The 26,318-nt window shown below is 40.4% G+C and overlaps 1 protein-coding gene and 1 pseudogene across 1 annotated transcript; one reads left to right on the top strand and one right to left on the bottom strand.

Moving 5' to 3' along the window:
• Positions 1-2,025, bottom strand: LOC118367160 (probable inactive tRNA-specific adenosine deaminase-like protein 3). The gene is made up of 2 exons (XM_035750264.2): positions 1,518-2,025; positions 1-1,357 (listed from the first exon to the last, which is right to left on the bottom strand). Exon 2 carries the CDS (start codon positions 1,343-1,345, stop codon positions 251-253), a length of 1,095 nt encoding a protein of 364 aa, XP_035606157.1. The 5' UTR covers positions 1,346-1,357; positions 1,518-2,025; the 3' UTR covers positions 1-250.
• Positions 2,026-9,299: 7,274 nt separating this feature from the next.
• On the top strand, positions 9,300-23,585 carry LOC118367554 (tRNA N6-adenosine threonylcarbamoyltransferase, mitochondrial-like; annotated as a pseudogene).
• Positions 23,586-26,318: the final 2,733 nt, after the last annotated feature.

The following is a 26,318-nucleotide window of genomic DNA, read 5'->3' as shown; positions in this document are numbered from 1 at the left end:
AAGCAATAAAACAGGTTGTGAATGCTTGATGTCACAGTGGCCAAACTTTATTGCATTGAATTTTACACAGTAACAAAGTAAAACATTAAAATGTGTTTATGTAAAGTCAAAATCTTCCAGAAGTAAAATGTTACTTATGTAATTCACACGTTGATCTAGTCTCGTTCATCAACCGTGTGTGCCTAGTAGTCTGACATGAGATTAATCCGTTTATAATGGTCTAGCGTTCCTGTAACAATTATGTGAACCTTTAAGAATTCATTTTGATATAGTGTATAGGCCTGTTAAGGTCTTCACACTGTTGGTCCAATACTCCTTTGAAAACTTCAAAGCGGTGATTCAGATCTTTTTGAGCGTGGATTTTATATTTAGTCCCAAATGCCCCATCGGTAGAGGCTGTCCCATAGAAGACTCTGCCTATCCTAGAATGGACTAGCGCCATGGCACACATAACACAAGGCTCTCGAGTAACATACAGGTCGTACCCGGTGCAGATGTATGGCTCAACTCTCTCCTCTGCACTGTCCCCGTCCTGCACGACCCCACAGGTTGTCATGGTGGTGGCGCCCTGTTTTTGAGAGGGTGAGGAATAGGGCAAAACAGACTGGCAGGCGGGGTACTTGTCATAGGTGTAGGCCCCACCCCCCTGCCCACGTGCCACAAGGTCAATGCAGACCATGATGGCGTGATGAAGTGGGTGACCGCCTTGCTGGCAGTCATGTCCCACAGCGAGGATCCTCTCTGCCTCTGGGTCAACGACCGCAGCCCCCACAGCCTCCATGCCACTCTCCTGCCCCGCTCTGGCTGCAGCCACAGCAGCCATCATGTACTCCTGCATCTTTGATTTCTGAGAGGAGGTGAACAGCTGGCCCCTCAGGGCCACAGTCACCTGTTTGTCCTCGTGAAAGGAGGTGGGCCAGTGTTTGCTGGCCTGCTCAAACTGCGGTCTGGTCAAAGGAGGGCATGCTGGTATCTTGACCAGGAAAGGGTATCCTAGACCTTCACAGTTTAATCTACCGGATGACGACAGATCAGATATGTGCAGCTCCTTACTGTGGTCAATGACTGGTGCATCACTGGCAAGGCATACAATGACCTCCAGAGGGTGAGGGCTGCCCTTATCCTTGCATGAACGTACTCTCTTGATGTGCTGAAGTCCAGGTAATGGGTATACTTTGGCCAACTCCTTGATCAAACGAGAGGTTTCTTTCTTGTTGATAATGGGAGCTGCAAAGGCCTCGATTAGCTCAATGTCTTGTGACTGCTCGTTGGACAGCACAGGGTAAGCAACCCAGGAGTCGATGTCACATTCATATTCTTTTCTGCGTTTGGGTTGTGGCTCCATTTCAAAGCAACTCTGTTAAAAATCAGGATGAAACAACTCGGATACAGACCAAATGTTTACAAGAAGATAAACATTGGATGTAGTGGCGCAGAGATGTAAGGTTGTTTCAGAGCATGCGGGAAAACAACTGTCAGTGTATACTTAACATTACCGATTGATTAATTAAAATTACCTTGTTGACCAGCTTTGATTAGAAGTGTGAAACGTGACAGATTTCAGATACGTGGAGCTAGCTCTCCGTTTCCATCCATGCTTGTTGATGTCCGACTGCATATAATATCCCCCTGAAACAAAGGCTATCACTCTTCATAGACACCCATAGATTTGTTTCCTAGATTCATAAAATGCACTGATTTTAAATGAAAACAATCCCTTTGATATCAGAAAAACCTTTTAACATTTTCTTCATATTTCTCAAATCATAAAAATGAAACCACCTAACGTTAGATTAGTGTTATTTGTGGTTTCATGGAGGAATTGTTTTCATGTGACACAAAGCTTCTCTTAAGTATAATAAGTACACGGTCGTAGCAGGTTAGAATTTACGCAGCAGGTTAGGAGAAGTGGGTTAAGGTTAATAAAAAGGGTTAGGGTTAGCTTAAATACATTGATTTGACAAAAGCTGGATACCGTCTAGCCATGACCAAAGTACACGGGACGTCACTAGCTTCTATGAAGGGGTCAGCGTCCGGTCTAGAAGCGAAAAGGGTGACCTTTCCTGTTACTGGAATAATAATTGGATAATTTATTTCGGCATGTCAATGCAAAGTCGTGGCAAAAATAGAAAGGAAGAAGTTAGCCGTTCTATTGCTAATCAACAAGAGAGAAACATGCTTATAGACAACTGCCATAACTACGCTTGGCTTATGAATGCTGTTTGAAGATGACGAATTCCCCTCTTTACAGGTTACTCCGTGCAAACCTCCACCCTCCGAAAAACCCAACATGAACTCTGACATCGTAGCTACCCTCTCCTTACTCCTCAACTACAGGTCTGACGCCATTGAGAAAATGGTAGGCGCGAACGACATGGTTATCGAAGGCTTGAAAAAGACTGTTGTTTGCATGCGGTGGAAACCGAGAGTGGCTAAAGTGGAAAAGAATAACAATGTACCATAGACGTCTCACTGATCTGGAACAATACACAAGAATATGGAACCTGAGACTACGGCTTGTCAGAGGTGGAGAATGAAGATGTGCGAGGAGAGGCTATCCGCATCTGCCAAGACGTTATGCCTGCAGAGAAGAACAAAGTTGGTGATACCATCGACGTTGTGCATCGCCTCGGCAAGAAGCAACAGCAAAACGATTCAAGAGCAATGGGTATCATCATCCTCTTCACTGCCAGATTCTACAGGGATGCTGTCTGGAAAGCTGCTAGGAAGAACGCCTTCCTTCAGAGCCTAGGTATGCGTTTCGCCGAGCATCTCAGCCCGCAGGACATAGAAAGAAGGAACAAGTTGTGGCCAAAGATGGCACGAAATGAGGGAAAGGCTGCTTACTTCGTCGGAGGACGAGGCTTCATCAACGGTTCAGAAATCCATATTCCTCCCTAAAACCTCACCAGGAGGAACAGGTTGATGGTTTCAGCCATGGTATTCTAATTTTCCTTATGTTGTTTACCTAACAAGCATCAGGTGACTATTTTTCAGGAATACTCGGGTACTTCAATTTATTAGTTTGTTCTTGTATGACCAGAAGACCTATTTTGTTTACAAATTTACGAAGAAGATTGAAAGTTGTATTTTTTTTTATGTATACAGTAACTAAGATACTGTTTTAAAGGGCATACAGGTCTGCTCTGATTTTACACGGTTATTGTTCTATTTAGTTATTAATACTCATTTCCAAAAAAAGGTCTTAGAAACGTGTATATGTAAAACATTTTTTTATGATAAGTTTTCATATGAACTTAAAGTAGTAGGTACCCTTTTTTTTTAAATTAATTTGTATTTTATTTCTCAGAATAGTTCCTGATTACACTAAAGAGGGTTTTTAGTCTCTCTTACCACAAGAACCCTAGGTCTGGTCTTGAACATGATTTTCAGTTGAGTTGAATTTCAAAGCCGGATAACGTCCAGCTCAAAGTTTATGTAATAAGCTATTTTCATTTTAAATGGACTTAAATGGTGCAGATCTTGGTTCCTTATCATTTACGTTCACTGCTCCTACGTCTTTGACTCATCCTACTACAGTTTATACTTTTATATAATCTTTGTTGCTTTGTCTTTGTCTATAGTTTCTCTTAATGCTAGGGGGTTACGAAACAATGTGAAGCGCAAGGCCTTATTTTTATTTGCTAAACAATTTCGAACAATTTTTGCTTTTTTCAAGAGTCTCACTCAATTTTGGCTGATGCCAACTTCTGGAGGTCACAGTGGAGCAATGATATTTAGCCCATGTATCTGAACGCTCTGCTGGTGTCACTACAATGAAAAATACCTTTGGTGGTAATATTCTACACTCGGAATGTGACCCCTTTGGTCACTTTATTTGTCTTGTGATCAGTTACAATGATATTATACTAATTACTGTAAACTTCTACGGGTACACCAAACACCAGACATGAGAATGATGAGTTACTTGAATCTATAGAGAAACATATACTTCATTGGCTATTTCAATTTCTCAATTCGTTATTATTGATAGGAGGGGACTTTAATATTACTATAGATAATTCAAATGATAGATGGCCCCCAGGTAGGCCAACCAATCATCATTTGGGTTTAATACTTTTTATGGAAAAGTTTGAACTTCCTGATACATGGAGAGGTTTCCGGCTGACAGATCAGTCACTTGGAGTAACAAAACAGATTCCAGACAATCCAGAATAGATTTTTGGCTTATATCCAAATGTATTGATAGTGAGTGTGTTACTACAAATATTTGTACTACTCCCCTCACAGACCATATGGCCATTTACATTGATATCAAAATATTTACCCCTGATATTAACCTTGGTAGAGCATCCTACTGGAAGCTAAATAGCTCATTATTAAATAATGATATAGTTGAATTTGAGGTTAAAGATCTGCTCTTACACTTTTGGGGAAGGGCTTGTGAAGAAAAATCTTATTGCAAGAATTGGGAGCTCTTTAGATTTGAGGTGTCCAAATAGCTTATAAAATATGGTAGTAATCTTGCTAAGACCAGAAGAGCTGAGGAGGAAAAGGTGATCATTAAGGTACCTTCCCTTTCTCATAGGTCCCCAGCCAGCCTTTCGGGGGAGCAGAAGATGGAACAAATTGAGTTACAAAATAAACTGGATAATATATATAGATTAAAAGCAGAAGGAGCCTTTATTAGATCTAGGAAAAAATGGATTGAGGAGGGAGAACAGAATTCATCCTATTTCTTTAGACTTGAGAAATTTCACTCTAAAAATTACACTATCCATAAGTTAAACATTGATGGTGTTATTACAGATGACCAAAAATGATTCGCTAAATACTGTAGCAATTTTTACAGAAAATTGTATAGCTCTACATACTGTCAGGAATCCACATATGTTGTTTAACTCACTGAATAATGTTCACTCTATCAGTGATAGAATCTAAACAGTGTGACGAACCCATCAACGTTGAAGAGTTAAGAGTCTTATCAAACATCTAAAGAACAATAAGTCACCAGGTGTTGATGGATTTACATCACAATTTTACAAATTATTTTCTGAACAAGTATCTCCCATTCTAGAGAGAGTATTAAAAACAATGTTCTCCCTCTTACGAGTCAGGGGTTAATAAAACTGATACCTAAAGCCTAATTAATAACACTGATACCTAAGCCTAAAAAAGAAGTGCTGCTCATCGATAACTGGCGTCCAATTTGTCTTCTTAATAATGACTATAAGATTATTAACCTTACTACTTGCAAAAATAATCAAAGAAGTCCTGGATGCAATAATTGATGAAACACAGTCTGGCTTCATGAGGAACAGACACATTTCTAACAATGTCAGACTAGTATTAGCCATACTTGACTACTGAGACCTAATAACTGAGGATAGCTTCATATTATTTTTAGATTTTTATCAAGCATTTGACACAGTAAAGTATCAGTTTCTCTTCCACTCCCTTGAGAAACATGGCTTTAGGATTTTTTTCTGTAAGGCTATTAAGACTGTAAGGCTATCTATGCAAATGGTAACAGCTCTATCAAATTGAAATATGACACCTCACCTAGATTTGAGTTAAAGAGAGGAATTAGGCAAGGTTGTCATATCTCTCCGTACCTGTTTTTATTAATCACCCAACTTCTTGCAAATTCTTTAAATAATAGTCCTGTACAAGGTATTTCCACAGCTGGTAAAGAAATTATTATAAGCCAGCTGACTGATGATACTACACTTTTTCTGAAAGACCCTAACCAAATTCCCATATCGATCCATGTGATATACAATCCTTTTCCAAAGCGTCTGGTCTATATCTCAACATTAATAAATGTGAACTCATACCTGTCAAAGATTGTGTGACACCTTCATATTATGGTATTCCAGTAAAAGAAGAACTTACATATTTAGACATAACCATTACAAAGGATCAGAAGTCTAGAGGCTTACTAAATTGTAACTCTCTTATTAAAAAAACCCAGAAGGAGCTAAATCAATGGCTACAGAGGGACTTATCTTTAAAATGAAGAGTCCTAATAACCAAGGCTGAAGGTATCTCTAGACTAACATATGGCGCTCTATCTTTATATCTTGACAGTAACAAAAAAAAAAAAAATTCTTACCCTACAAAAAGAAATTAAACTGTATTTTAAGACAATTAAATACTCTACTAACAAAAAAAGCTGTTAGAATTATAAGTGTATGCATGTCCCTTAAGGTCCTTGTGTAATTGTAATGTGATATTGTACCCCCTAGCTCGATTGTCCATTGTATTTAATCTATGTATACTTGTGTTCCCTCATGTACTTTCTGTATTGATTTGTTGTTAATAAATGTAAAGTCCAGTCCAGAAGCATGTTTTCCACTGCTCCTATAGTTATGCTTTGGTTCTACAGTTGAACTGGAGCCTGACCCAGAAAGAACATTTCCATACACCGCCACATAGCGAAGTCAGATTTGAAAAATCCTAATAAGACACTTTATAGTCATCACCTTTTGTGCACAAAGCATCCATTGAATTATTCAAATAACTGTTGCTGAGGCCATTTATTTTATCACTCACAGCTGAAGCCAATGGCAGTGTCTGAGAGAACCAAAACGACTGAATGCGACTGCAGTCTGATACAAATCACCTTACATCATAAATAACTACTCATGTATTATTTTTTGACCAGTCAGTCACAATTTACCCAATGTACATTGTGGTTTTTCCATCCTTTAACATGTTCATTAACATTTTATATTCATCCAATGTCTGATGTTTTTGGATGACATGATGACGTTGTTGCTACCTGTGCGCACTGAATGCTAGTGTGGATGTGATGTTGGTCCATATAAACCGGATGCAACCCGATATAGACAGTCCATGAATTGACATATGCAAACGAACGTGAGTAAATTACCTTTAAAAAAAATACACGGACATCTTGGAAGTAATCTCCAGTTCTTATTATACCTCAATGGCTTCTATAGCCACTAAGTCATATACCCCAGCCATTTCTACAATTTTATCTTGTTAAAATGGGATTTTAACCTTATGCCTAACCTTACATTAAGACCACAATTTGTGGCTATAGAAGCTAGTGGAAACCAGTACAAGTGTCAAGAGACAGAAGAGGAAGCGAGACATACTGTACCACTCCCTTGTTTTTTTCTGTATCTATGGGAAATTCTCATTTGGGCAAAAGACCGTATTCCGTCCTCTCTCCTCCATGACCCGGAATCCAGTAAGTGGTCAAGGAGTGTTTAATTTCATTAGTAGGCAAACGGAAGAGTGTTCTCCCCTCCTCCATATCCACGTTTGATCGAAGAGTTAAATCTGTCACACCCATTTTGAATCAGCTTTTGTTTTGTCAGAGGAGAAAAACATGCACATGTTTAAAACAATAAGTAGCATTTTGCTTTTATCTATAAAATGTATTGCGCAACTAACTTAATTTGTTTTAATCACTTTACACATTTGTTTTGAAATCCACCCGTGTAAACGTCCTTTGCCTAAGGATGTGTGAATGGAGAAGCACCATCTAATTTCAAACAAGCACATTTCCTTCCACGTTCACTCTCGTTGATTACCTTTGACCTTTTTCAAAAGGGGGAGAGAGAGAGGAAAAGGAGTGAAGACCCAGGAGTCGGGGAAATCTAATTGATAAAAGGCCCATGGCCTTTTCTCATTTGGGCCAAAGTCCGTCCTCCGCCCTCCTCCAAAAACCTCTCCTCCGTGACCCAGAAACCGGTATGTGGTCCCGGAGTGTCAATCCGTTAGTAGGCAAACGGAAGATGCTCATCCCCTCCTCGATAGCCTCCTTTTGGCGAGGAAGCACAAGTGTATCCTACCAGAGTCATTCATGGAAGAGTTTTGAAATCTACCACTGTTTTCTCGAAGGAGAAAAGCATGCTAACATTTAAAAACGTGTCCTTTTATATATAAAATGTATTGCACAACTATCTATATTTGTCTTTATAACTGTAATTTACTGATGGTGCACGATTGGAGAATAGTCTCATTTCATTCAATTGCATTTTTGTCTACTCCCTCTCCTTGCAGCCTCCCCTCAATTACCTTTGACCTATTTCAAAAGGAGGCCAGAGAGTATGCAGGAGTTAAGCAAATCCAATTGAGAAAAGGCAAATTAACTAAGTAAGCGTTTTTACAGGCATCACAATTTGGATATTTTTTCCACTAATTGGTCGTTTGACCAATCACATCAGATCTTTTTCAGAGCTGATCTGATTGGGGGATAAAAATGTAATATTGGAATTGGGCTGCCTGCCTAAACGCAGCCAAAGTAGACCAGACCCAACTGCGATTGCATTGGTGTCTATGGGAGCCACAGGAACTGACCCTTTTTTCCCCCTCAATGGTAAACTATTTCACTATCTTAAAAGTCGTGGAGCTCCATGCAAAAAACATTTCTCAGCATTGCAACTTCAGCTTTTGGTACAGCGGTATTGTTGTCAGACTTCAATAATCAAGTTTTTAATACAGTACCTTTCAAAAATAGTCATGGTAGCTGGTACCCACTGGGCACAGATGTCAATTCAACGTCTATTCCACGTTGGTTCAACGTAATTGATTTGAAATGACGTGGAAACAATATTGATTCAACTAGTGTGTGTGTGTCCAGTGGGTAGCTACACTGCTTCCATTTTTGCTGAGAGGAAGAGGCGAAGAGAGAGGCTCAATTCAGCCAAAAATCTGTCTTCTCCAGCAGATGGCGTGGAGTTGAGTTTTTGTATGGAGGTCAATGAGTGTCGAATTTGGTCAGCCAAAAAATGTATGGGTTATGTGCTACAATCCAAAGAGTGTTTAATTGCTATATTGTAATTACTTTGCCACCATGGCCTATTTATTACCTTTACCTCTATTATCCTACCTCATTTGCACATGCTGTATATACATTTTTCTATTGTATTATTGATTGCATGTTTGTTAATTCCATGTGTAACCCTGTGTTGTTGTATGTGTCGAACGGCTTTGCTTTATCTTGGCCAGGTCGCAGTTGCAAATGAGAACTTGTTCTCAACTAGCCTACCTGGTTAAATAAAAGTGAAATAAAAATGTAAAATTAAAATAGAGAGGAATAGGCAGGAGTTTGACAGTCCACGTGCCACTGTGGACAACATCTCCCTTTGTCTCGGCGTAGAGACGAGTATCTTGTCAGTATTATCCATAATCTTAGATTTTGGTGATTTGCTATGGATATGTATTTTGGCTAATGCAGGAACTTCTGTTTTAGTGAAAAATGTTTGCATTTAAAAATTCGGCTCCACAGGGTCCACCTATGTTTATACTCAAGCATTTATGGAAATGTGCTTTTAGAGTAGCAATGAGTTCCAGGGTTGTTCATGGCATGTGACAGGTGTGGCTGTAGTGGATTAAAAAAAGGCTTAATCCTTGGAGAATCTCTTCATTCACAAAAAGAGGTGGGTATAATGTTGTTAATTTGTTCATGTTCATCCAGCAGAAGTGATGGTCTGATTTTGTATTTCATTGTAGGACTAGAAGGATTATTCCCACTGTTGCGCAGCGGCTTCACAGAGAGAACATATTGTAGGTCATGTTGTACAGGAGGCCATGGAGCGGTCTGCTGTAGCCACCACTGAAGCCGGACCCTGAGTCTGGGGATAGGTCTGGACTTCAGCCTGAGCTTTGTAAAGCAACAGCAGAAGCACTTCATCCCCATCCACCACATGGAGGCCCATGCCCTGATGGTCAGGATGCTCCAACCAGTGGTCTTCCCCTTCCTTGTCCTCCTGGTCTCTGGTCACTCTCCTGGCTCTGGCCCAAGGAATCAGCGACTTTCTTCTACTGGGTCAAACACTGGATGGCGCTCCAGGGGACACTATAGACAAGGTCATGAGTCTACCTTTAAGAAAACACTTGTCAGAGGCCGGTGGGTTTTCTTGGCCTTGAATTTGTGACCTTTGTTCATTCACAGGTGGCAAGATGTCTGTCACTCATCAAACACCCAAAGTGATCCACGATAAGTGGGGGTCAAGCAATACAGCTTCTGGCTTAAGCTGGAGACAGGTTGATGTTTCTCTTCAAGCCACCAATGGGAGCAGACTATGACTGTAACTTGTCCTTTTCTCTTCTGCAAATTCAGGTGACAATGTCAATACAGAAAAAAGAGGAAGGTAATAAATAAGTCAAATATATAATATGCATTAATATCATGACCTTTCTCTGGTCGACACATTGAATCAGGTGATTTAAATTAAGTGTGAATAATGCATCAATTGTGTTTTTTTTGTTGTTTCATCCAAGGTGTGGAGCAGGGGACTTTGTTGCATGTGTGAATGATACAGCTGCCGCTACACAGTGGCCTCTCACATTGCCAAGTGCACACATCGTGCCATTTTCTTCTGTAAGGCCTTCTGCCTTCCTGCAATCCAACCCTGGTTGATTTTATTTTATTTTATTAGGATCTCCTTTAGTCCCCATTTGAACTAATTTTCCAAGAGTCCTTAAAATTAAAATACAATTTATAATACAAACACACTTTCACATATATAATACATAATACACTAGCATAATGACCCAATAAATACTCAATCTAAAAATACATTTACATTTAATATAGATATATATATATATATATATATTTACATTTAAAATATATATATATATATATTGATTCTTCATCTATTATAGTCCCACAACATTTCTATATACTATATTTAAATTGTTTTTAAATAATGTTTAAACTTATATATTGAAAGGTTTCTAGTTTGCTCAGTTAATTTATTCAATTTCTTTATTGCTCTAAATCGAAATATTATTTTGCCCATTTCTTTTTTCTGTCTGGATAACGCATAGATGGTGGACAATCTATTCCTAGTATTTACGGAATGTCTGTCTCTTACCAACTGAATACAATTGTGAATAGAACTTGGCCGTTTTAAATTATGTATATTATAAAATAAGATAAGCATGTTTTTTTCAATTATCTTGTCGATTGATGACCAACCAAGAACACTGCACATGACTGCAACAGAAGAACCATATCTCCACCTTAAAACAACCCATGACTGCAACAGAAGAACCATATCTCCACCTTAAAACAATCCTTGTTGCTTTATTCTGTGCATTCTGCAGCCTCCTAACTTCACTAGATGATGCATTTCCCCAGACCACCGAACAGTAGTTCACTTGACTCTCAACCAATGCCTGTGTTATTTGCTGAAGGATTTTCCCTAGTAAATATTTAGCTATCCTTCTGATTATGCATGCTGTTTTAATATATATATTTTTTTACATAGATTAGTTATTTGAGACGACCATGATAAGCAGTTGTCTAGCTGCACTCCCAGTAGTTTGGTTTCTGCCACTTCTTCAATTTGTACTCCTCCCATACTTAATTGTATCCCATGCTGTTTTGGCCTTTTCCTAGTTGAACAGACCAACATAACTTTGGTTTTCTTGGTGTTTAAAGTAAGTTTGTTTTGGCAAACCCATTTCTTGATAATCTCCAAATCTCCTTGCAAAGCTTGCTGTACCTGTTGAACCGATTGTCTTGCTGCATAAATTGTAGTATCATCTGCAAATATAGTAGCTTGAGTTTCAACCAAGGCATAGGGAAGGTCGTTGGTGTATATTAAGTAGAGAAGTGGCCCAAGGCAGCTGCCCTGCGGTATTCCACAATTTAACACATTAGGGGAAGAAAATTAACCATTGATATAGGTGGACTGTTTCCTGTCAGTTAGAACCCTGGTGAGTGAATTCATCCCATAATTGGATAGTGGGTTCATAGCTCTCAATATGATCTAATTCACCATATTTTACTGATGATCTCCTTTTGGACCAAAGGTATATTTCTACAAACACTCAAGTCTGTTTTCCTAAAGGTTTTGCTCTGTTAGGTGATGTCAGGAGGACTTGCCAGTAACCAGTACATCATTACGGCTTTGAAGATGGCCACAGACGCCACTGAATTACATTTGCTTTGTCCTCCATCCAAGTTATGTACTAAAAATGGAGTCATGGTTGCATGGTATGTAGAAGACTATTTGTTCATTTGGATATGAAAATATGGCTTTGGAGTCCAAGGCATGCACCTACTCTTTATTTTTATTTTTTTCAGGAATGCAATTGAGACTGAAGGAAGGAAAGGGCATCCTGTCTAGAGGTCAACCGATTAATCGGAATGGCCGATTAATTAGGGCCGATTTCAAGTTTTCATAACAATCGGAAATCAGAATTTTTGGGCGCCGATTTCAGAATTATTATTTTTTTAAAGTAAAAAAAAAACATTTTTATACCTTTTATTTAACTAGGCAAGTCAGTTAAGAACACATTCTTATTTTCAATGACTGCCTAGGAACTGTGGGTTAACTGCCTTGTTCAGGGGCAGAACGACAGATTTTCACCTTGTCAGCTCAGGGGTTCCAATCTTGCAACCGCACAGTTAACTGGTCCAACGCTCTAACCATTGCACTCCATGAGTAGCCTGCCTGTTACACGAATGCAGTTGAAGCCAAGGTAAATTGCCAGCTAACATTAAACTTATCTTATAAAAAAACAATCAATCATAATCACTAGTTATAACTACTAATCCAGTTTAGCAGGCAATATTAACCAGGTGAAATTGTGTCATTTCTCTTGCGTTCATTGCACGCAGAAAAAAAAGAATAAAAAAAAAAGAGTATATGCAACAGTCTGGGCTGCCTGGCTCATTTGCGAACTAATTTGCCAGAATTTTACGTAATTATGACATACATTGAATGTTGTGCAATGTAACAAGAATATTTAGGGATGCCACCCGTTAGATAAAATACCGAACGGTTCCGTATTTCACTGAAATAATAAACGTTTTGTTTTCGAAATGATAGTTTCCGGATTCGATCATATTTATGAGCAAAGGCTCGTATTTCTGCATATTTTTATGTTATAATTAAGTCTGATTTGATAGAGCAGTCAACTGAGCAGCAGCAGGCTCGTAATCATTCATTCAAACGGCACTTTCGTGCGTTTCGCAAGCACAGCGCTGTTTATGACATCAAGCCTATCAGCCTAATGGCTGGTGTAACCAAAACCTCTTACCTTGGAATATTGAAGTCTCATGTTAAAAGGAACCACCAACTTTCATATGTTCTCATGTTCTGAGCAAGGAACTTAAACGTTAACTTTTTTTCATGGCACATATTTTACATGGCACACATTTTTACATGGCACATATTACTTTCTTCTCCAACACTTTGTTTTTGCATTATTTAAACCAAATTGAACATGTTTCATCATTTATTTGAGGCTATTTATTTGATGTTTTATATTAAGTTAAAATAAGTGTTAATTCAGTATTGTTGTAATTGTCATTATTACAACAACAAAATCCACCGATTAATCGGTATCGGCCTTTTTGGTCCTCCAATAATCGGTATCGGTATCGGGGTTGAAAAATCATAATCAGTTGACCTCTAATCCTGTCCAACACTGACAACACATTTCTCAACATTTATGATTAAACCTTTGATATACTGTACATCCTAGCAGAAATGACTCCATACTATGTTAATGGTTGTTTCATTTTGTTTTATTATTCAAACCACATCCTATATATTAGACCATTAAGTCACTCTTTCCCGTTAATAATATAATGTAATATATTAATCTTGAACATAAATAGAATGATTCTCTGAGTTCAGTCCCTGAGTCACAAGATCACTACGTTAAGCTGGTTCCCAGTCAGGTTAGATCCCAGACTGACCACCAGGGTCACTGTCTTTGCTGGCTGTCTTCATCCAGCCTTAATGAATTCAGGGTGGGCTGTCCCCCACAACCTAACCTTGGGGTTGGCTGTCCAGCTCCTCTTGCGTTGGAGCTGGAGCCGAGCTGGTCCGCCCAAAGTGACCTACAGACACCAGCTGGCCATTAGTGCAGCTCGTCATTTTGGACACACCTGATGTACATAGGAGTCAAAGCCAATCATGAAAAACATTGAGATTTATCATGAAACCAAATGTAGGGCATTTTTACTACATAACAAAATGTACATTTTTATTGTTGCACTGAGGAACAGGTGGGCCACCATTTATCTCCAAACTGTGTTGAAAAGGACATAAATTATTGATGTTATCCCAACCAGAAATGTGTGAAAGCATTGGAATGGCTTGCTCCTCAGCTATGACCCTCTGGTCGTTTGGGTTATTGGTTTTGTGTCAATTCTAAAATTAGATGTACGAAACATGCACTCAAAAACACATGTACAGCACAGGAGGCTGCTGAGGGGAGAACGGCTCATCATAATGGCCGGAACGGAACAAATGGAATAGCATCAAACACCTGGACACCATGTGTTTGATGTATTTGATGCCATTCCACTGATTCTGCTCCAGTCATTACCACAAGCCTGTGCTCCCCAATGAAGGTGGCACCAACCTGCTGTGATGTGCAGTATAAACCAGAAGTCATGGTATATTATTCGATTGTATACTGTGATCTGTTTCCAAGTCAACTCTGAAAGCCATGTTACTACTCTAACACTGTTACAACAGTAATGGGCAAAATAGTCAAGACATGACAAACGGTTGCTCAAATCTCCCATTGATACCAATGCATGACTTCTGCAAACCTTTGAGTGAATGTACTGTTTCTCAAAAAAAGATTGAGCCTTGCTGAGGATGTACAGTTGAAGTCGGAACTTTACATACACCTTAGCCAAATACATTTAAACTCAGTTTTTCACAATTCCTGACATTTAATTCAAGTAAAAATTCCCTGTCTTAGGTCAGTTAGGATAACCATTTTATTTTAAGAATGTGAAAATGTCAGAATAATAGTAGAGAAAATGATTTATTTCAGCTTGTATTTCTTCATCACATTCCCAGTGGGTCAGAAGTTTACATACACTCAATTAGTATTTGGTAGCATTGCCTTTAAATTGTTTAACTTGGGTCAAATGTTTCGGGTAGCCTTCCACAAGCTTCCCAGAATAAGTTGGGTGAATTTTGGCCCATTCCTTCTGACAGAGCTGGTGTAACTGAGTCAGGTTTGTAGGCCTTCTTGCTCGCACACACTTTGTCAGTTCTGCCCACAAATTCTCTGTAGGATTGAGGAGCAGGGTTTTGTGATGGCCACTCCAATACCTTGACTTTGTTGTCCTTAAGCCATTTTGCCACAACTTTGGAAGTATGCTTGGGGTCATTGTCATTTGGAAGATCCATTTGTGACCAAGCTGTAACTTCCTGACTGATGTTTTGAGATGTTGCTTCAATATGTCCACATAATTTTCCTCCCTCATGATGCCAACTATTTTGTGAAGTGCACCAGTCCCTCCTGCAGCAAAGCACCCCCAAAACATGATGCTGCCACCCCCGTGCTTCATGGTTGGAATGGTGTTCTTTGGCTTGCAAGCCTTCCCCTTTTTCCTCCAAACATAACGATGGTCATTATGGCCAAACAGTTCTATTTTTGTTTCATCAGACCAGAGGACATTTCTCCAAAAAGTACAATCTTTGTCCCCATGTGCAGTTGCAAACCATAGTCTGGCTTTTTATGGCGGTTTTGGAGCAGTGGCTTCTTCCTTGCTGTCGATATAGGACTCGTTTTACTGTGGATATAGATACTTTTGTATCCACAAGGTCCTTTGCTGTTGTTCTGGGATTGATTTGCACTTTTCGCACTAAAGTACGTTCATTTCTAGGAGACAGAAAGCGTCTCATTCCTGAGCAGTATGATGGCTACGTGGTCCCATGGTGTTTATACTTGCGTACTATTGTTTGCACACATGACTGTGGGACCTTCAGGCATTTGGAAATTTCTCCTAAGGATGAACCAGATTGTGGAGGTCTACAATTTTATTTTCTGAGGTCTTGGCTGATTTCTTTAGATTTTCCCATGATGTCAAGCAAAGAGGCACTGAGTTTGAAGGTAGGCCTTGAAATACATCCACAGGTACACCTCCAATTTATTTTATTTTACCTTTATTTAACCAGGCAAGTCAGTTAAGAACAAATTCTAATTTTCAATGACGGCCTAGGAACAGTGGGTTAACTGCTTGTTCAGGGGCAGAACGACAGATTTGTACCTTGTCAGCTCGGGGGTTTGAACTTGCAACCTTCCGGTCACTAGCCTATCAGAAGCTTCTAAAGCCATGACATCATTTTCTGGAATTCTCCAAGCTGTTTAAAGGCACAGTCAACTTAGTGCATGTAAACTTCTGACCCACTGGAATTGTGATAGTGAATTTTTTGAGTCTGTAAATAATTGTTGCAAAAATGACTTGTCATGCACAAGTAGATGTCCTAAATGACTTGTCAAAACTATAGTTTGTTTACAAGAAATGTGTGGAGTAGTTAAAAAACGAGTTTTAATGACTCCAACCTAAGTGTAAACTTCTGACTTCAACTGTACGTACCAACACACAGGATGCCCAGGGCTCGTATAACAGGGTTCTCTTAGTTGTCCGGGACACCCGTAGTAGATGAACCAGTGGTGGAACTCTGTTCTCTTTACACATCCCGTCCAGGTGGCTCAGATTGTGCTATAACTGCCTGGCAGCTTGAAACACAATACTATTTGGTTACACTTTACCAACATAAATCATTGGTAAATCTTCACTTAATATATGCCATTTAGCAGACGCTTTTATCCAAAGCGACTTACAGTCATGTGTGCATACATTCTACGTATGGGTGGTCCCTGGGATCGAACCCACTACCCTGGCGTTACAAGCGCCATGCTCTACCAACTGAGCTACAGAAGGACCACTTGAATCATAAGGGCTACGTAAGGGCCATCTCTGGCCTGACTATATCTAACACCTCCACACAACATTTGACAATTGGCAGTTGCGGGATGTGAGTGATGCCTTTGTTGCATATCGGTCAGCAGTGGTGACCGTGTGAAGATCCGTGTGAAGATGACAGGATGAGGGCATAAGTTGATGCCAGCTGTCACCTCATGAAACTGTCAAGGAAAATATGACCAGGGTAAGCTAGTTCGCTAGTGTAATGCCTTGCCAATTACCTGACCCTAATAACAATGGGTTAGCATAGTGTAAAGTTAGTCGCTAGGCCAATAAGATGACATCACCTGTCGTGACTGTTCTGTCATTACTAGGATGGCGTTATGTAGAACTTGTATAAGAGGGTTCAAGTAAAGTGTTACATATAATTCAAGCTGTACATTAAAACGTGTAATATGTCACTTTTTGGACAACCTGACTAAATTCACGTAGAAATGTAAGTTACCATTTCCACATCGTTAACCTACTTTTGTCTCTCTAATTAAGAGAACAACAGACATTTATTGTGAAAAAGAAGGCTGGAATAAAAAATAACCATCTGTTGTCTTGTCTGGACAGTTACTATTTCAGATGCTGCTGTACAGATTCTCTGTAGACGTGTGTGACAGACAGGGGACCTGAGGGAAGACTAGAGGCTGTTGCCATGTTACAGGAAAAAGAAAACAGGAACACATCTATTCAGGGAGTCAGAAGTAAGCATTCGGAAACACAACAAAACAGTGAACACCCATCCCATTTCAATTGATACCCCAGTTCTTCCAAATCAACTTTAGGATATCGAAACATTTGGAACAGTCAGTATTGTTTAGGATTGTGTTCCTCTTCTTTTCAAGGTAGACATTCCTGGCTACATGCCTGCCTTCCTGTGCTCTGGCTGGGGGTGATGAGTCTAGCAGAGGAAAGCCGTCTGGGGGCAGGAGATGGCTTGACTTGCGGTGACAGAGGCAGGCCTCGCTCCAGCACAAATCTCAGGGTGCATGTCCACAGTACAGTCAATCATTAATCTGCATTGCCTGTCAACGGCACATGGAAGTAGCGTTGTTTTACGACGCTCTGTGTTTCGTTTCATCGATCCCTAGAGAGGGCATCCCCCTGAACGAATTAAATGTTGTCTGGAAAAGCTTGACGTTAGCTTGTTAGCGAGCCAACTCTGTCCATGAACTGATGAGTGTCACTTAACCTTTGCTCTGCCGAGGAGTCCTCTTTTACGAAAGATTACCTTGGTGTAAGGGACTTATTTTGCGTGAAAATTCTGGCAAGTACAGAGGGGTGGCATTTAAAACAAAAGTGTTGGAATTGGAGTTTAAGGAACCTACCGACATATTGCACCCTGTCGCAAGGAGGAGAGGATGAGCTCCAGGACAGAGTTGTAGCCGATATGCTCTGCCATTTCATAGTGTGTCTTACCAAGGTCCACAGAGAGACGGCACCCTGCTACCTCACCTCCACCTGGGTCACATGTAGTAGGGAGAAAATGTTTAGAAACAAATGAAAACAGGGAGGTACTACCTGAATTTGTCTCATAATAACATATTTTCATTTTCTGTGACCAAACTGTTTGATACTGTGTGCCCTACTGAACTCAATCCTGAACACTGCCGAGGGGACAACTTAAAGTACTGTGCTGAAGTGCTACCAGAGTGTTAATACATGATATATTAAATACATGATATGTTAATTTGGGCATTGTTACCTGCCTACAATATCCACCGTAGAGTGCATAGGTTACAAGCCCATTGTAAGTCAATAGAGCTAACTGTCTGGCTACTATTGTTAGCGAGCCACAAATAATTGTTAGCTAGCTACCCACAAATAATTTACATATACCTTGGATAACATTGGTTTTAGGTCATTTTTGCCTGCTATACTATCTGGTTAGCTACATTATTACGATTCACGTATAGCTAGCTGATAGGAATGAAATAAAACATTTGCTTTGTGTATTTGTTGTTTCATCTCTACTGCCATTGTCCTGGCTAGAAGAAGGAAGGTTCAGATAATGGGTGAGTTGGCTATCCACAAATAATTATAAACTAGGGGGTTGCCTGTTTTGCATGTTATTTTGACATTAATGTGTGTCAAATATCAGTTTGTACCCACAGATAATTGACATCTTGTCACGCCCTGGTCGTAATATATTGTGTTTGTCTTCATTTATTTGGTCAGGCCAGTGTGTGACATGGGTTTATTGTGGTGTGTTTTGTCTTGGGGTTTTGTGGGGTGTTGGGTGTGTGGCTTAAGTGGGGTTATCTAGCAAAGTCTATGGCTGTCTGGAGTGGTTCTCAATCAGAGGCAGGTGTGTATCGTTGTCTCTGATTGGGAACCATATTTAGGCAGCCATATTTTTTGAGTGTTTTGTGGGTGATTGTTCCTGTCTTTGTGTCTGCACCAGATAGGGCTGTTTCGGTTTTCACATTTCATTATTTTGTAGTTTTTGCATGTATAGTTTTTTCCTTCATTAAAATATCATGAATCATCATCACGCTGCATTATGGTCCGATCCTTGTTCCACCTCTTCGTCAGAGGAGGAGATAGAAGAGAACCGTTACACATCTACTGTACCTTGCTTAACATTCGTTTTAGGTGATTTTTGCTTGTTTAAGTAGCTAGCTGTCTAGCTAGATTACAGTGACTCACTTATAACTAGCTGATAATTATGAAGTAAAACAATTGCTTGTTTCGTTTCTATTGTTGCCATTGTCCTAGCTGGAAGACGTTTCAGTGAATGGGCAGATGCAGTGTGAGGTAATACAGTAGGGGGAGAACAAGTGCTTCTCAAATGTAAGGTTTTATATGTTCTCCACCCTCTTGTCCTCTCAAGAACGTACTCAAGAGAGTCCTCTGAAAATGCACTTGGAGCATGAGAGTGTGAAGCACAGTAGTATGCATATTGAGAAACATCCCATTATCCATCATTCAGGGCAGGTGTTTTTTGGTGGGGGAGGGGGGTTGCCTGTTTTGCATGTTATTTTGACATTAATATGTGTCACATATCAGTTTCTAAACAATATTTTAAAAAATAAAAATAATAATCATTGAGTTAATAAAGCCATGGTCACTTTTTTGCTTTATTGAGTAAGGTAGCTCCAAAATGCAGCGGTTTCAGCCCAGTTCAGTGCTTTCTGTGGTGGTTGAGCAGCCAGCGGAAAATACAGAGCGTAGAGGTTGGTAATGTTCTCTAGTTGCGCCATGATTGGGTAATGTTTTCTAGTTGTGCCGGGATTGGCTCAGTGTTCTGTAACTCATGGGGACACTACATCACCGCTAAATCTAAGGGTAGAGCTCGAAAATTCAAGCCCCTTGGGAGCTGCATTAGAGTTACATTAGAAGTGCCCATCCAAGAAGCCTCAAGGTCATTGGCCACAGATACAATTGTCAAATCATGTTATTTCTACACTAGCTTTGATTGGACTGATCATGTCAACATCATACTTTCAAAATCTTAGCTAGCAGTCATCATCATGAATCAAGTTTACAATCTACAGGCAAATGCTTTTTCGTGTCATATAAAGAGAAATTACAGATAAAACGTATCGGTACTCATGGGCCATTGGACATAAACATTACACAACAAGTAGGAAATCGCAAATTAAACAATGAGTGGTTTGGAAGGAATTAGTGGCTAACTGGAAGCATTGCAAAGCAATCCCTAGCCTGCTATTCAGTGGAGTGGGTTTGTAGTTCCAAGTCTGGGTTTAAGGGTCTCTTTTCCAAACTTAAAAGGATAAACATTCAACGTTGGCCATGCTGTCAATTCAGCATGACTTCTGCCATCAAAACAACTGGAAACTCAGAACCTTGAAATCTGACTTCAGTGAGTTTAAGACAGCTGGGAACTCGGTATTGAACGGTCATCCAAATCGGTATTGCAAGTCGGGAACTCAGGCCTCTTTCTAGAGCTCCAACGTCATCGTAATTTGACCTTGTTTTTTCCCCAGAGTTCCCAGTCATCTTGGACGCACCATCCATCCAGAGAATGCCAGACTTTGATGACAAAATTTGCTCACGAAGGACCTGTTCAAGTGAACACAGCAAGGTGAGTCCAAAACTGTATTGTATGATGCTTCATGAATTATGTAATATACCAGGGAGATATGTATACAGTAGCTAATAAAGTGATACTAAGTGTATGTTGTGTAGTAAGCTGATTGTAGCCCATGTGCCTCACCCTAGTAATTTGGTCCCTTTTCCCCCCTCTTAATTTCAACTACCGTTCTGACTTGGTGGTGCACATGTAGCCTATAGGCTGTTTTAGAGAAATGTAATCATTGAATATTGTAAGAGCTTTCCTTCTCTGCTCATATGCCCCTTTTATTTATCCTATGGTTCTGACTTGGTGTACAGGGAGAATAGTGTAAGAACTGTCGTGGAAATTAAGTACTGAGAGACTTGGTCATTTCGTCAAACAATCATCTTTATTTAATATAAATTAATTATTGCAATAATGTGAACCGGCGTTATCTTAACCCCCGACCCTGGCCTATTTTCCCAGGCCAGGATGTCTAAGAACCATTGAGGCCTTTGTTCTACTCCTCTCTATCCGTGTTACAACCACCCCACATCCTGTCACTGGAATGATAGCTGTAGGTTTTATCACCAGGAAACTAGAGTGGACAACATAAAACTCACCACTAGCAGGACAGAAATATCTCACTGTTTAGGTGAATAATTTTTACATATCCAACAAATAAGGTGAATACATAATTTTTCTGTCACAGAACAGCACATGCTCTGAATTCTGTCGCTGTACATTTAAAAAATGCTGAACAAATAGTTAAATTAGCTACATCCGTCCTAACGCGCTCATTAATGTCTTCATCAAAATTACAGATTGCCTCTTAGCCGCTCGTCGTCCCCTTATGCTATAGTTTGTACATCTCAATTGTCAATAGAAACCACATTTGTTTAAGCAAGTTAGCCATATCAGCTATGTTTTTTTTAAAGGAAGTAAATGAGGCTGAATTAACTGTTTCGCTGCCAGGAGCCTCACCAATGGAGCCACCCACCCTAGATACACACACAAACAAGCACACAGGAATGGTCAAACATGCAAACACACACACGCACACACAAGACATTGGTTAAACAGTACTAACCTGCTGGGCTATGAGGGACTGGTACTGGTCGCTGTTCCTGACCAGGCACAGCGGAAGTGGAGCATGGCCTGCTGGCTGCCAAGGAGATTGACCAGCACCGGCATGGCACTGTAGCGCATCAGGGGCCTCATTTATCAAGGGTTAGAGTATTTTTTGTGCACATGCACCTTTGATAAACGAGGCCCCAGGGCCTAAAACACAAGCGTCTTTTCAAATGTGACACCACCAAGGTAGCAGCCATACACTGCAGTGCTGGCCTTGCGCTACGCATCAGCTCCAGCAGGGCCAGGATTCCTCCTGAATAGGGTTGCAAAGCTACCAAGTCACCGTAATTTTGGTAATTTTGGTAATATATACTTGAATAACTTTCCTTTTTTATATATCTGTGTCCATATTGTCCATGAGTTTCTAGTAGATAAACCATATGGTTCAAGAGAAAAATAGCCTAATTCATAAAAAAAAGCATCTAAATCAACAATGGCACTATTTTCAATTACCTCTGCACCTCGTCCAACTATTGACTTTTTTCACAACCGCCACCAGATTGACGCCAAAACATTAACAATAACATATTGACCTAGAAAAATGTTGAAGAAAAAAGGATAATCATATTAAACACCAATGTTGTTATGTGTTAATAACATTTAGACTACTTTACCCAGCAGGCTATGCGGGAGGCGGATGGTTAAAGAATGCCTTGCATGGCTAAACATGGAGTTTTCTAGCTGAAGTATATGTAGTTAAACCTACGCCCCAGTTTGTCATTATACAAGGAACAAACATAACAGTTTATATTTAGGATAATGTTTTACAGCTTTGTAATTTTATCATTTCATTTCATTATTTGACGTTACACCTGACAGAGGGCCAGAGATAATTACAGACACATTGTATATAGACTTGCTTTTTTTTCTACTGTGTTATTGACTTGTTAATTGTTTACTCCATGTTGTCTGTTCACACTACTATGCTTTATCTTGGCCAGGTTGCAGTTGCAAATGAGAACTTGTTCTCAACTAGCCTACCTGGTTAAATAAAGGTGAAATAAAAAAATAAAAAAATAAAAATCTGAAGTACCTAAAAGGGCCACGAGATGTCTTGTGATATATTCTGGTAGTTTACTTTGAAATTCCAATATTATACCCTCCCTTTGCAACTCTACTCCTGAAGTATAGGAAAGCTACTTTAGGGTCTGTCGATATTTAGATTCTATTGCAGAATTAGTTTACCTTTAACACTCATTGCGTGCTCCATTTTGGCTAAAACACCCCATGGCTAAGGTACGAATACAGTGCCTCCAGAAAGTATTCACACCGCTTGACTTTTTCCAAATGTGGTTGTTTCAGCCCGAATTAAGCCATTATTAAAAGTAAATGTTGTGTCACTGATCTACTACACACAATACCCCATAATATAAAAAGGGGAATTCTGTTTTTAGAGATCTTTACGAGTTCATTTAAAAAAATGATATGTCTTGAGTCAATAAGTAGATAAGTATTTTCAGTGGCTTGCGACGGCTCACTCGTAAATTTGAAGTGAATCCAAACCTTACCTTTGTTTCCTCAGAGACTTCCTCGAGCTGACAGCTTCCGACGTCAAACTTCAATCCCACCGTGTAGGTGGAAATACCTATCTGGCAAGTACGGGAAATGTTTATAGGCGAATGCAGGTCCTAAGAGCAATGGTGTTAAATCCGCTCTGGAACTAAAGCTGATCGATATCTCACGCATCCTGTTGTCTCGTGACAGATCTACGGCACCATCTGTCCACGAGAGATGATGTACACTTAAACCTTTATAACTTTGCATCAATCACACATGACTTGTTTGAAGCATATCTCCAAAGGGATAAGATTACATATAAGCCTACATGTAGCCAACTTTATTTAAGAACAAAAATCGGTCTTTGCTCCCATAGACACACAGAAGCATGGTATTTTTGAGGTGAATGGAAACCTTCAGGTGCTCTATATGAAGGAGAAACCCCTTCCCTCTGAGACCAAATCTAGAAGAGTAGTAAGTGCATTCTAACACTTTACTGTCCTATCCTACAATATAACCAACTTCCTAGCTATGACTTGTTATGCCCTCGGAAGGTTTATAATTGCAACATTAAAAAGACAGAAGTCACAGATAAACCTTTGTGTCACGATCGTCGTAGTTAGGAGACCAAAGCACAGGGTGATGTGAATACATATTTTTGATGAAAGACGAAAAACCACGAAGTACACTAAACAAACAAAATAACAAGAAGACCGTGACCGCTATCAAAACTGAGTGCAAACATGCAACATCACATAGACAATAACCCACGAAATACCCAAAGAAGATGGCTGCCTAAATATGGTTCCCAATCAGAGACAATGATAAACAGCTGCCTCTAATTGAGAAACAATCTAGGCAACCATAGACATACATAAACACCTACATGGTAAACAACCCCATAAACCTACATAACCCCTAGACAGTACCAAACACATACATCACCCATGTCACACCCTGACCTAACCAAAATATATAAAGAAAACAAAGAATACTCAGGTCAGGGCGTGACACTTTGGCTAATGTTATAAGGGATCAAACTGGGATCGAGTAATCTTTTTGCTGATAAGAGCAAACAGCATTCTACTTGATAAATCAGTCAAGACTAGTCATTCAACTGAGACTGCTCTTCTCTGTATCACGGAGGCGCTCCGCACTGCTAAAGCTAACTCTCTCTCCTCTGCTCTCATCCTTCTAGACCTATCGGCTGCCTTCGATACTGTGAACCATCAGATCCTCCTCTCCACCCTCTCCGAGTTGGGCATCTCCGGCGCGGCCCACGCTTGGATTGCGTCCTACCTGACAGGTCGCTCCTACCAGGTGGCGTGGCGAGAATCTGTCTCCTCACCACGCGCTCTCACCACTGGTGTCCCCCAGGGCTCTGTTCTAGGCCCTCTCCTATTCTCGCTATACACCAAGTCACTTGGCTCTGTCATAACCTCACATGGTCTCTCCTATCATTGCTATGCAGACGACACACAATTAATCTTCCTTTCCCCTTCTGATGACCAGGTGGCGAATCGCATCTCTGCATGTCTGGCAGACATATCAGTGTGGATGACGGATCACCACCTCAAGCTGAACCTCGGCAAGACGGAGCTGCTCTTCCTCCCGGGGAAGGACTGCCCGTTCCATGATCTCGCCATCACGGTTGACAACTCCATTGTGTCCTCCTCCCAGAGCGCTAAGAACCTTGGCGTGATCCTGGACAACACCCTGTCGTTCTCAACTAACATCAAGGCGGTGGCCCGTTCCTGTAGGTTCATGCTCTACAACATCCGCAGAGTACGACCCTGCCTCACACAGGAAGCGGCGCAGGTCCTAATCCAGGCACTTGTCATCTCCCGTCTGGATTACTGCAACTCGCTGTTGGCTGGGCTCCTGCCTGTGCCATTAAACCCCTACAACTCATCCAGAACGCCGCAGCCCGTCTGGTGTTCAACCTTCCCAAGTTCTCTCACGTCACCCCGCTCCTCCGCTCTCTCCACTGGCTTCCAGTTGAAGCTCGCATCCGCTACAAGACCATGGTGCTTGCCTACGGAGCTGTGAGGGGAACGGCACCTCAGTACCTCCAGGCTCTGATCAGGCCCTACACCCAAACAAGGGCACTGCGTTCATCCACCTCTGGCCTGCTCGCCTCCCTACCACTGAGGAAGTACAGTTCCCGCTCAGCCCAGTCAAAACTGTTCGCTGCTCTGGCTCCCAATGGTGGAACACACTCCCTCACGACGCCAGGACAGCGGAGTCAATCACCACCTTCCGGAGACACCTGAAACCCCACCTCTTTAAGGAATACCTAGGATAGGATAAGTAATCCTTCTCACCCCCCTTAAAAGATTTAGATGCACTATTGTAAAGTGGCTGTTCCACTGGATGTCATAAGGTGAATGCACCAATTTGTAAGTCGCTCTGGATAAGAGCGTCTGCTAAATGACTTAAATGTAAATGTAAATGTAATAAATAACCCTCCTAACTTTCTACAGTGTGTACATATTCATCTGTATGGAATGTGGCCACCCTCATTATTAAGTTAGGCCTCCTTTTCTTTCTTTTTTGCAGTGTCCTTGTTTCTACATGTTTTCCAAGAAAAGCCTTTATTGGAGGATGCTTTTCTTGATGGAAAGAAGGTAAACAGTTTGTAATTTCCTTAATTTGTGCTGGTAATCAATCCACAACTTGATGGATTTGAAACTTTTTTGTCAAGGCTCATTTCAAGGTATTATTTAAGATTGATGGTCAACATTCATGGATGTAAAAACAATGCATTCTCTAAGCACACATTTCATTTTCCCTCTACAGAAAGCCTGTGTATATTCATCAGATTTCTGGCCGTTTTGATGTGGGAAACCTTGCTTCCTATGTTTAACGTGACTGGTACTTCAGAGAAGATCTTCAAGGTATGGGAAACATTCCTTCCTATGTTTAATGTGTCTGGTACTTCAGAGAAGACCTTCAAGATGTGAAGTCTTACACAATATAGCT

This window comes from Oncorhynchus keta, chromosome 34 (genome assembly GCF_023373465.1).
Source record: "Oncorhynchus keta strain PuntledgeMale-10-30-2019 chromosome 34, Oket_V2, whole genome shotgun sequence".
NCBI classification, from domain to species: domain Eukaryota; kingdom Metazoa; phylum Chordata; class Actinopteri; order Salmoniformes; family Salmonidae; genus Oncorhynchus; species Oncorhynchus keta.
The sequence above is the reverse complement of the archived record's forward strand: the minus strand, read 5'-3'. Positions and strand labels throughout refer to the sequence as shown.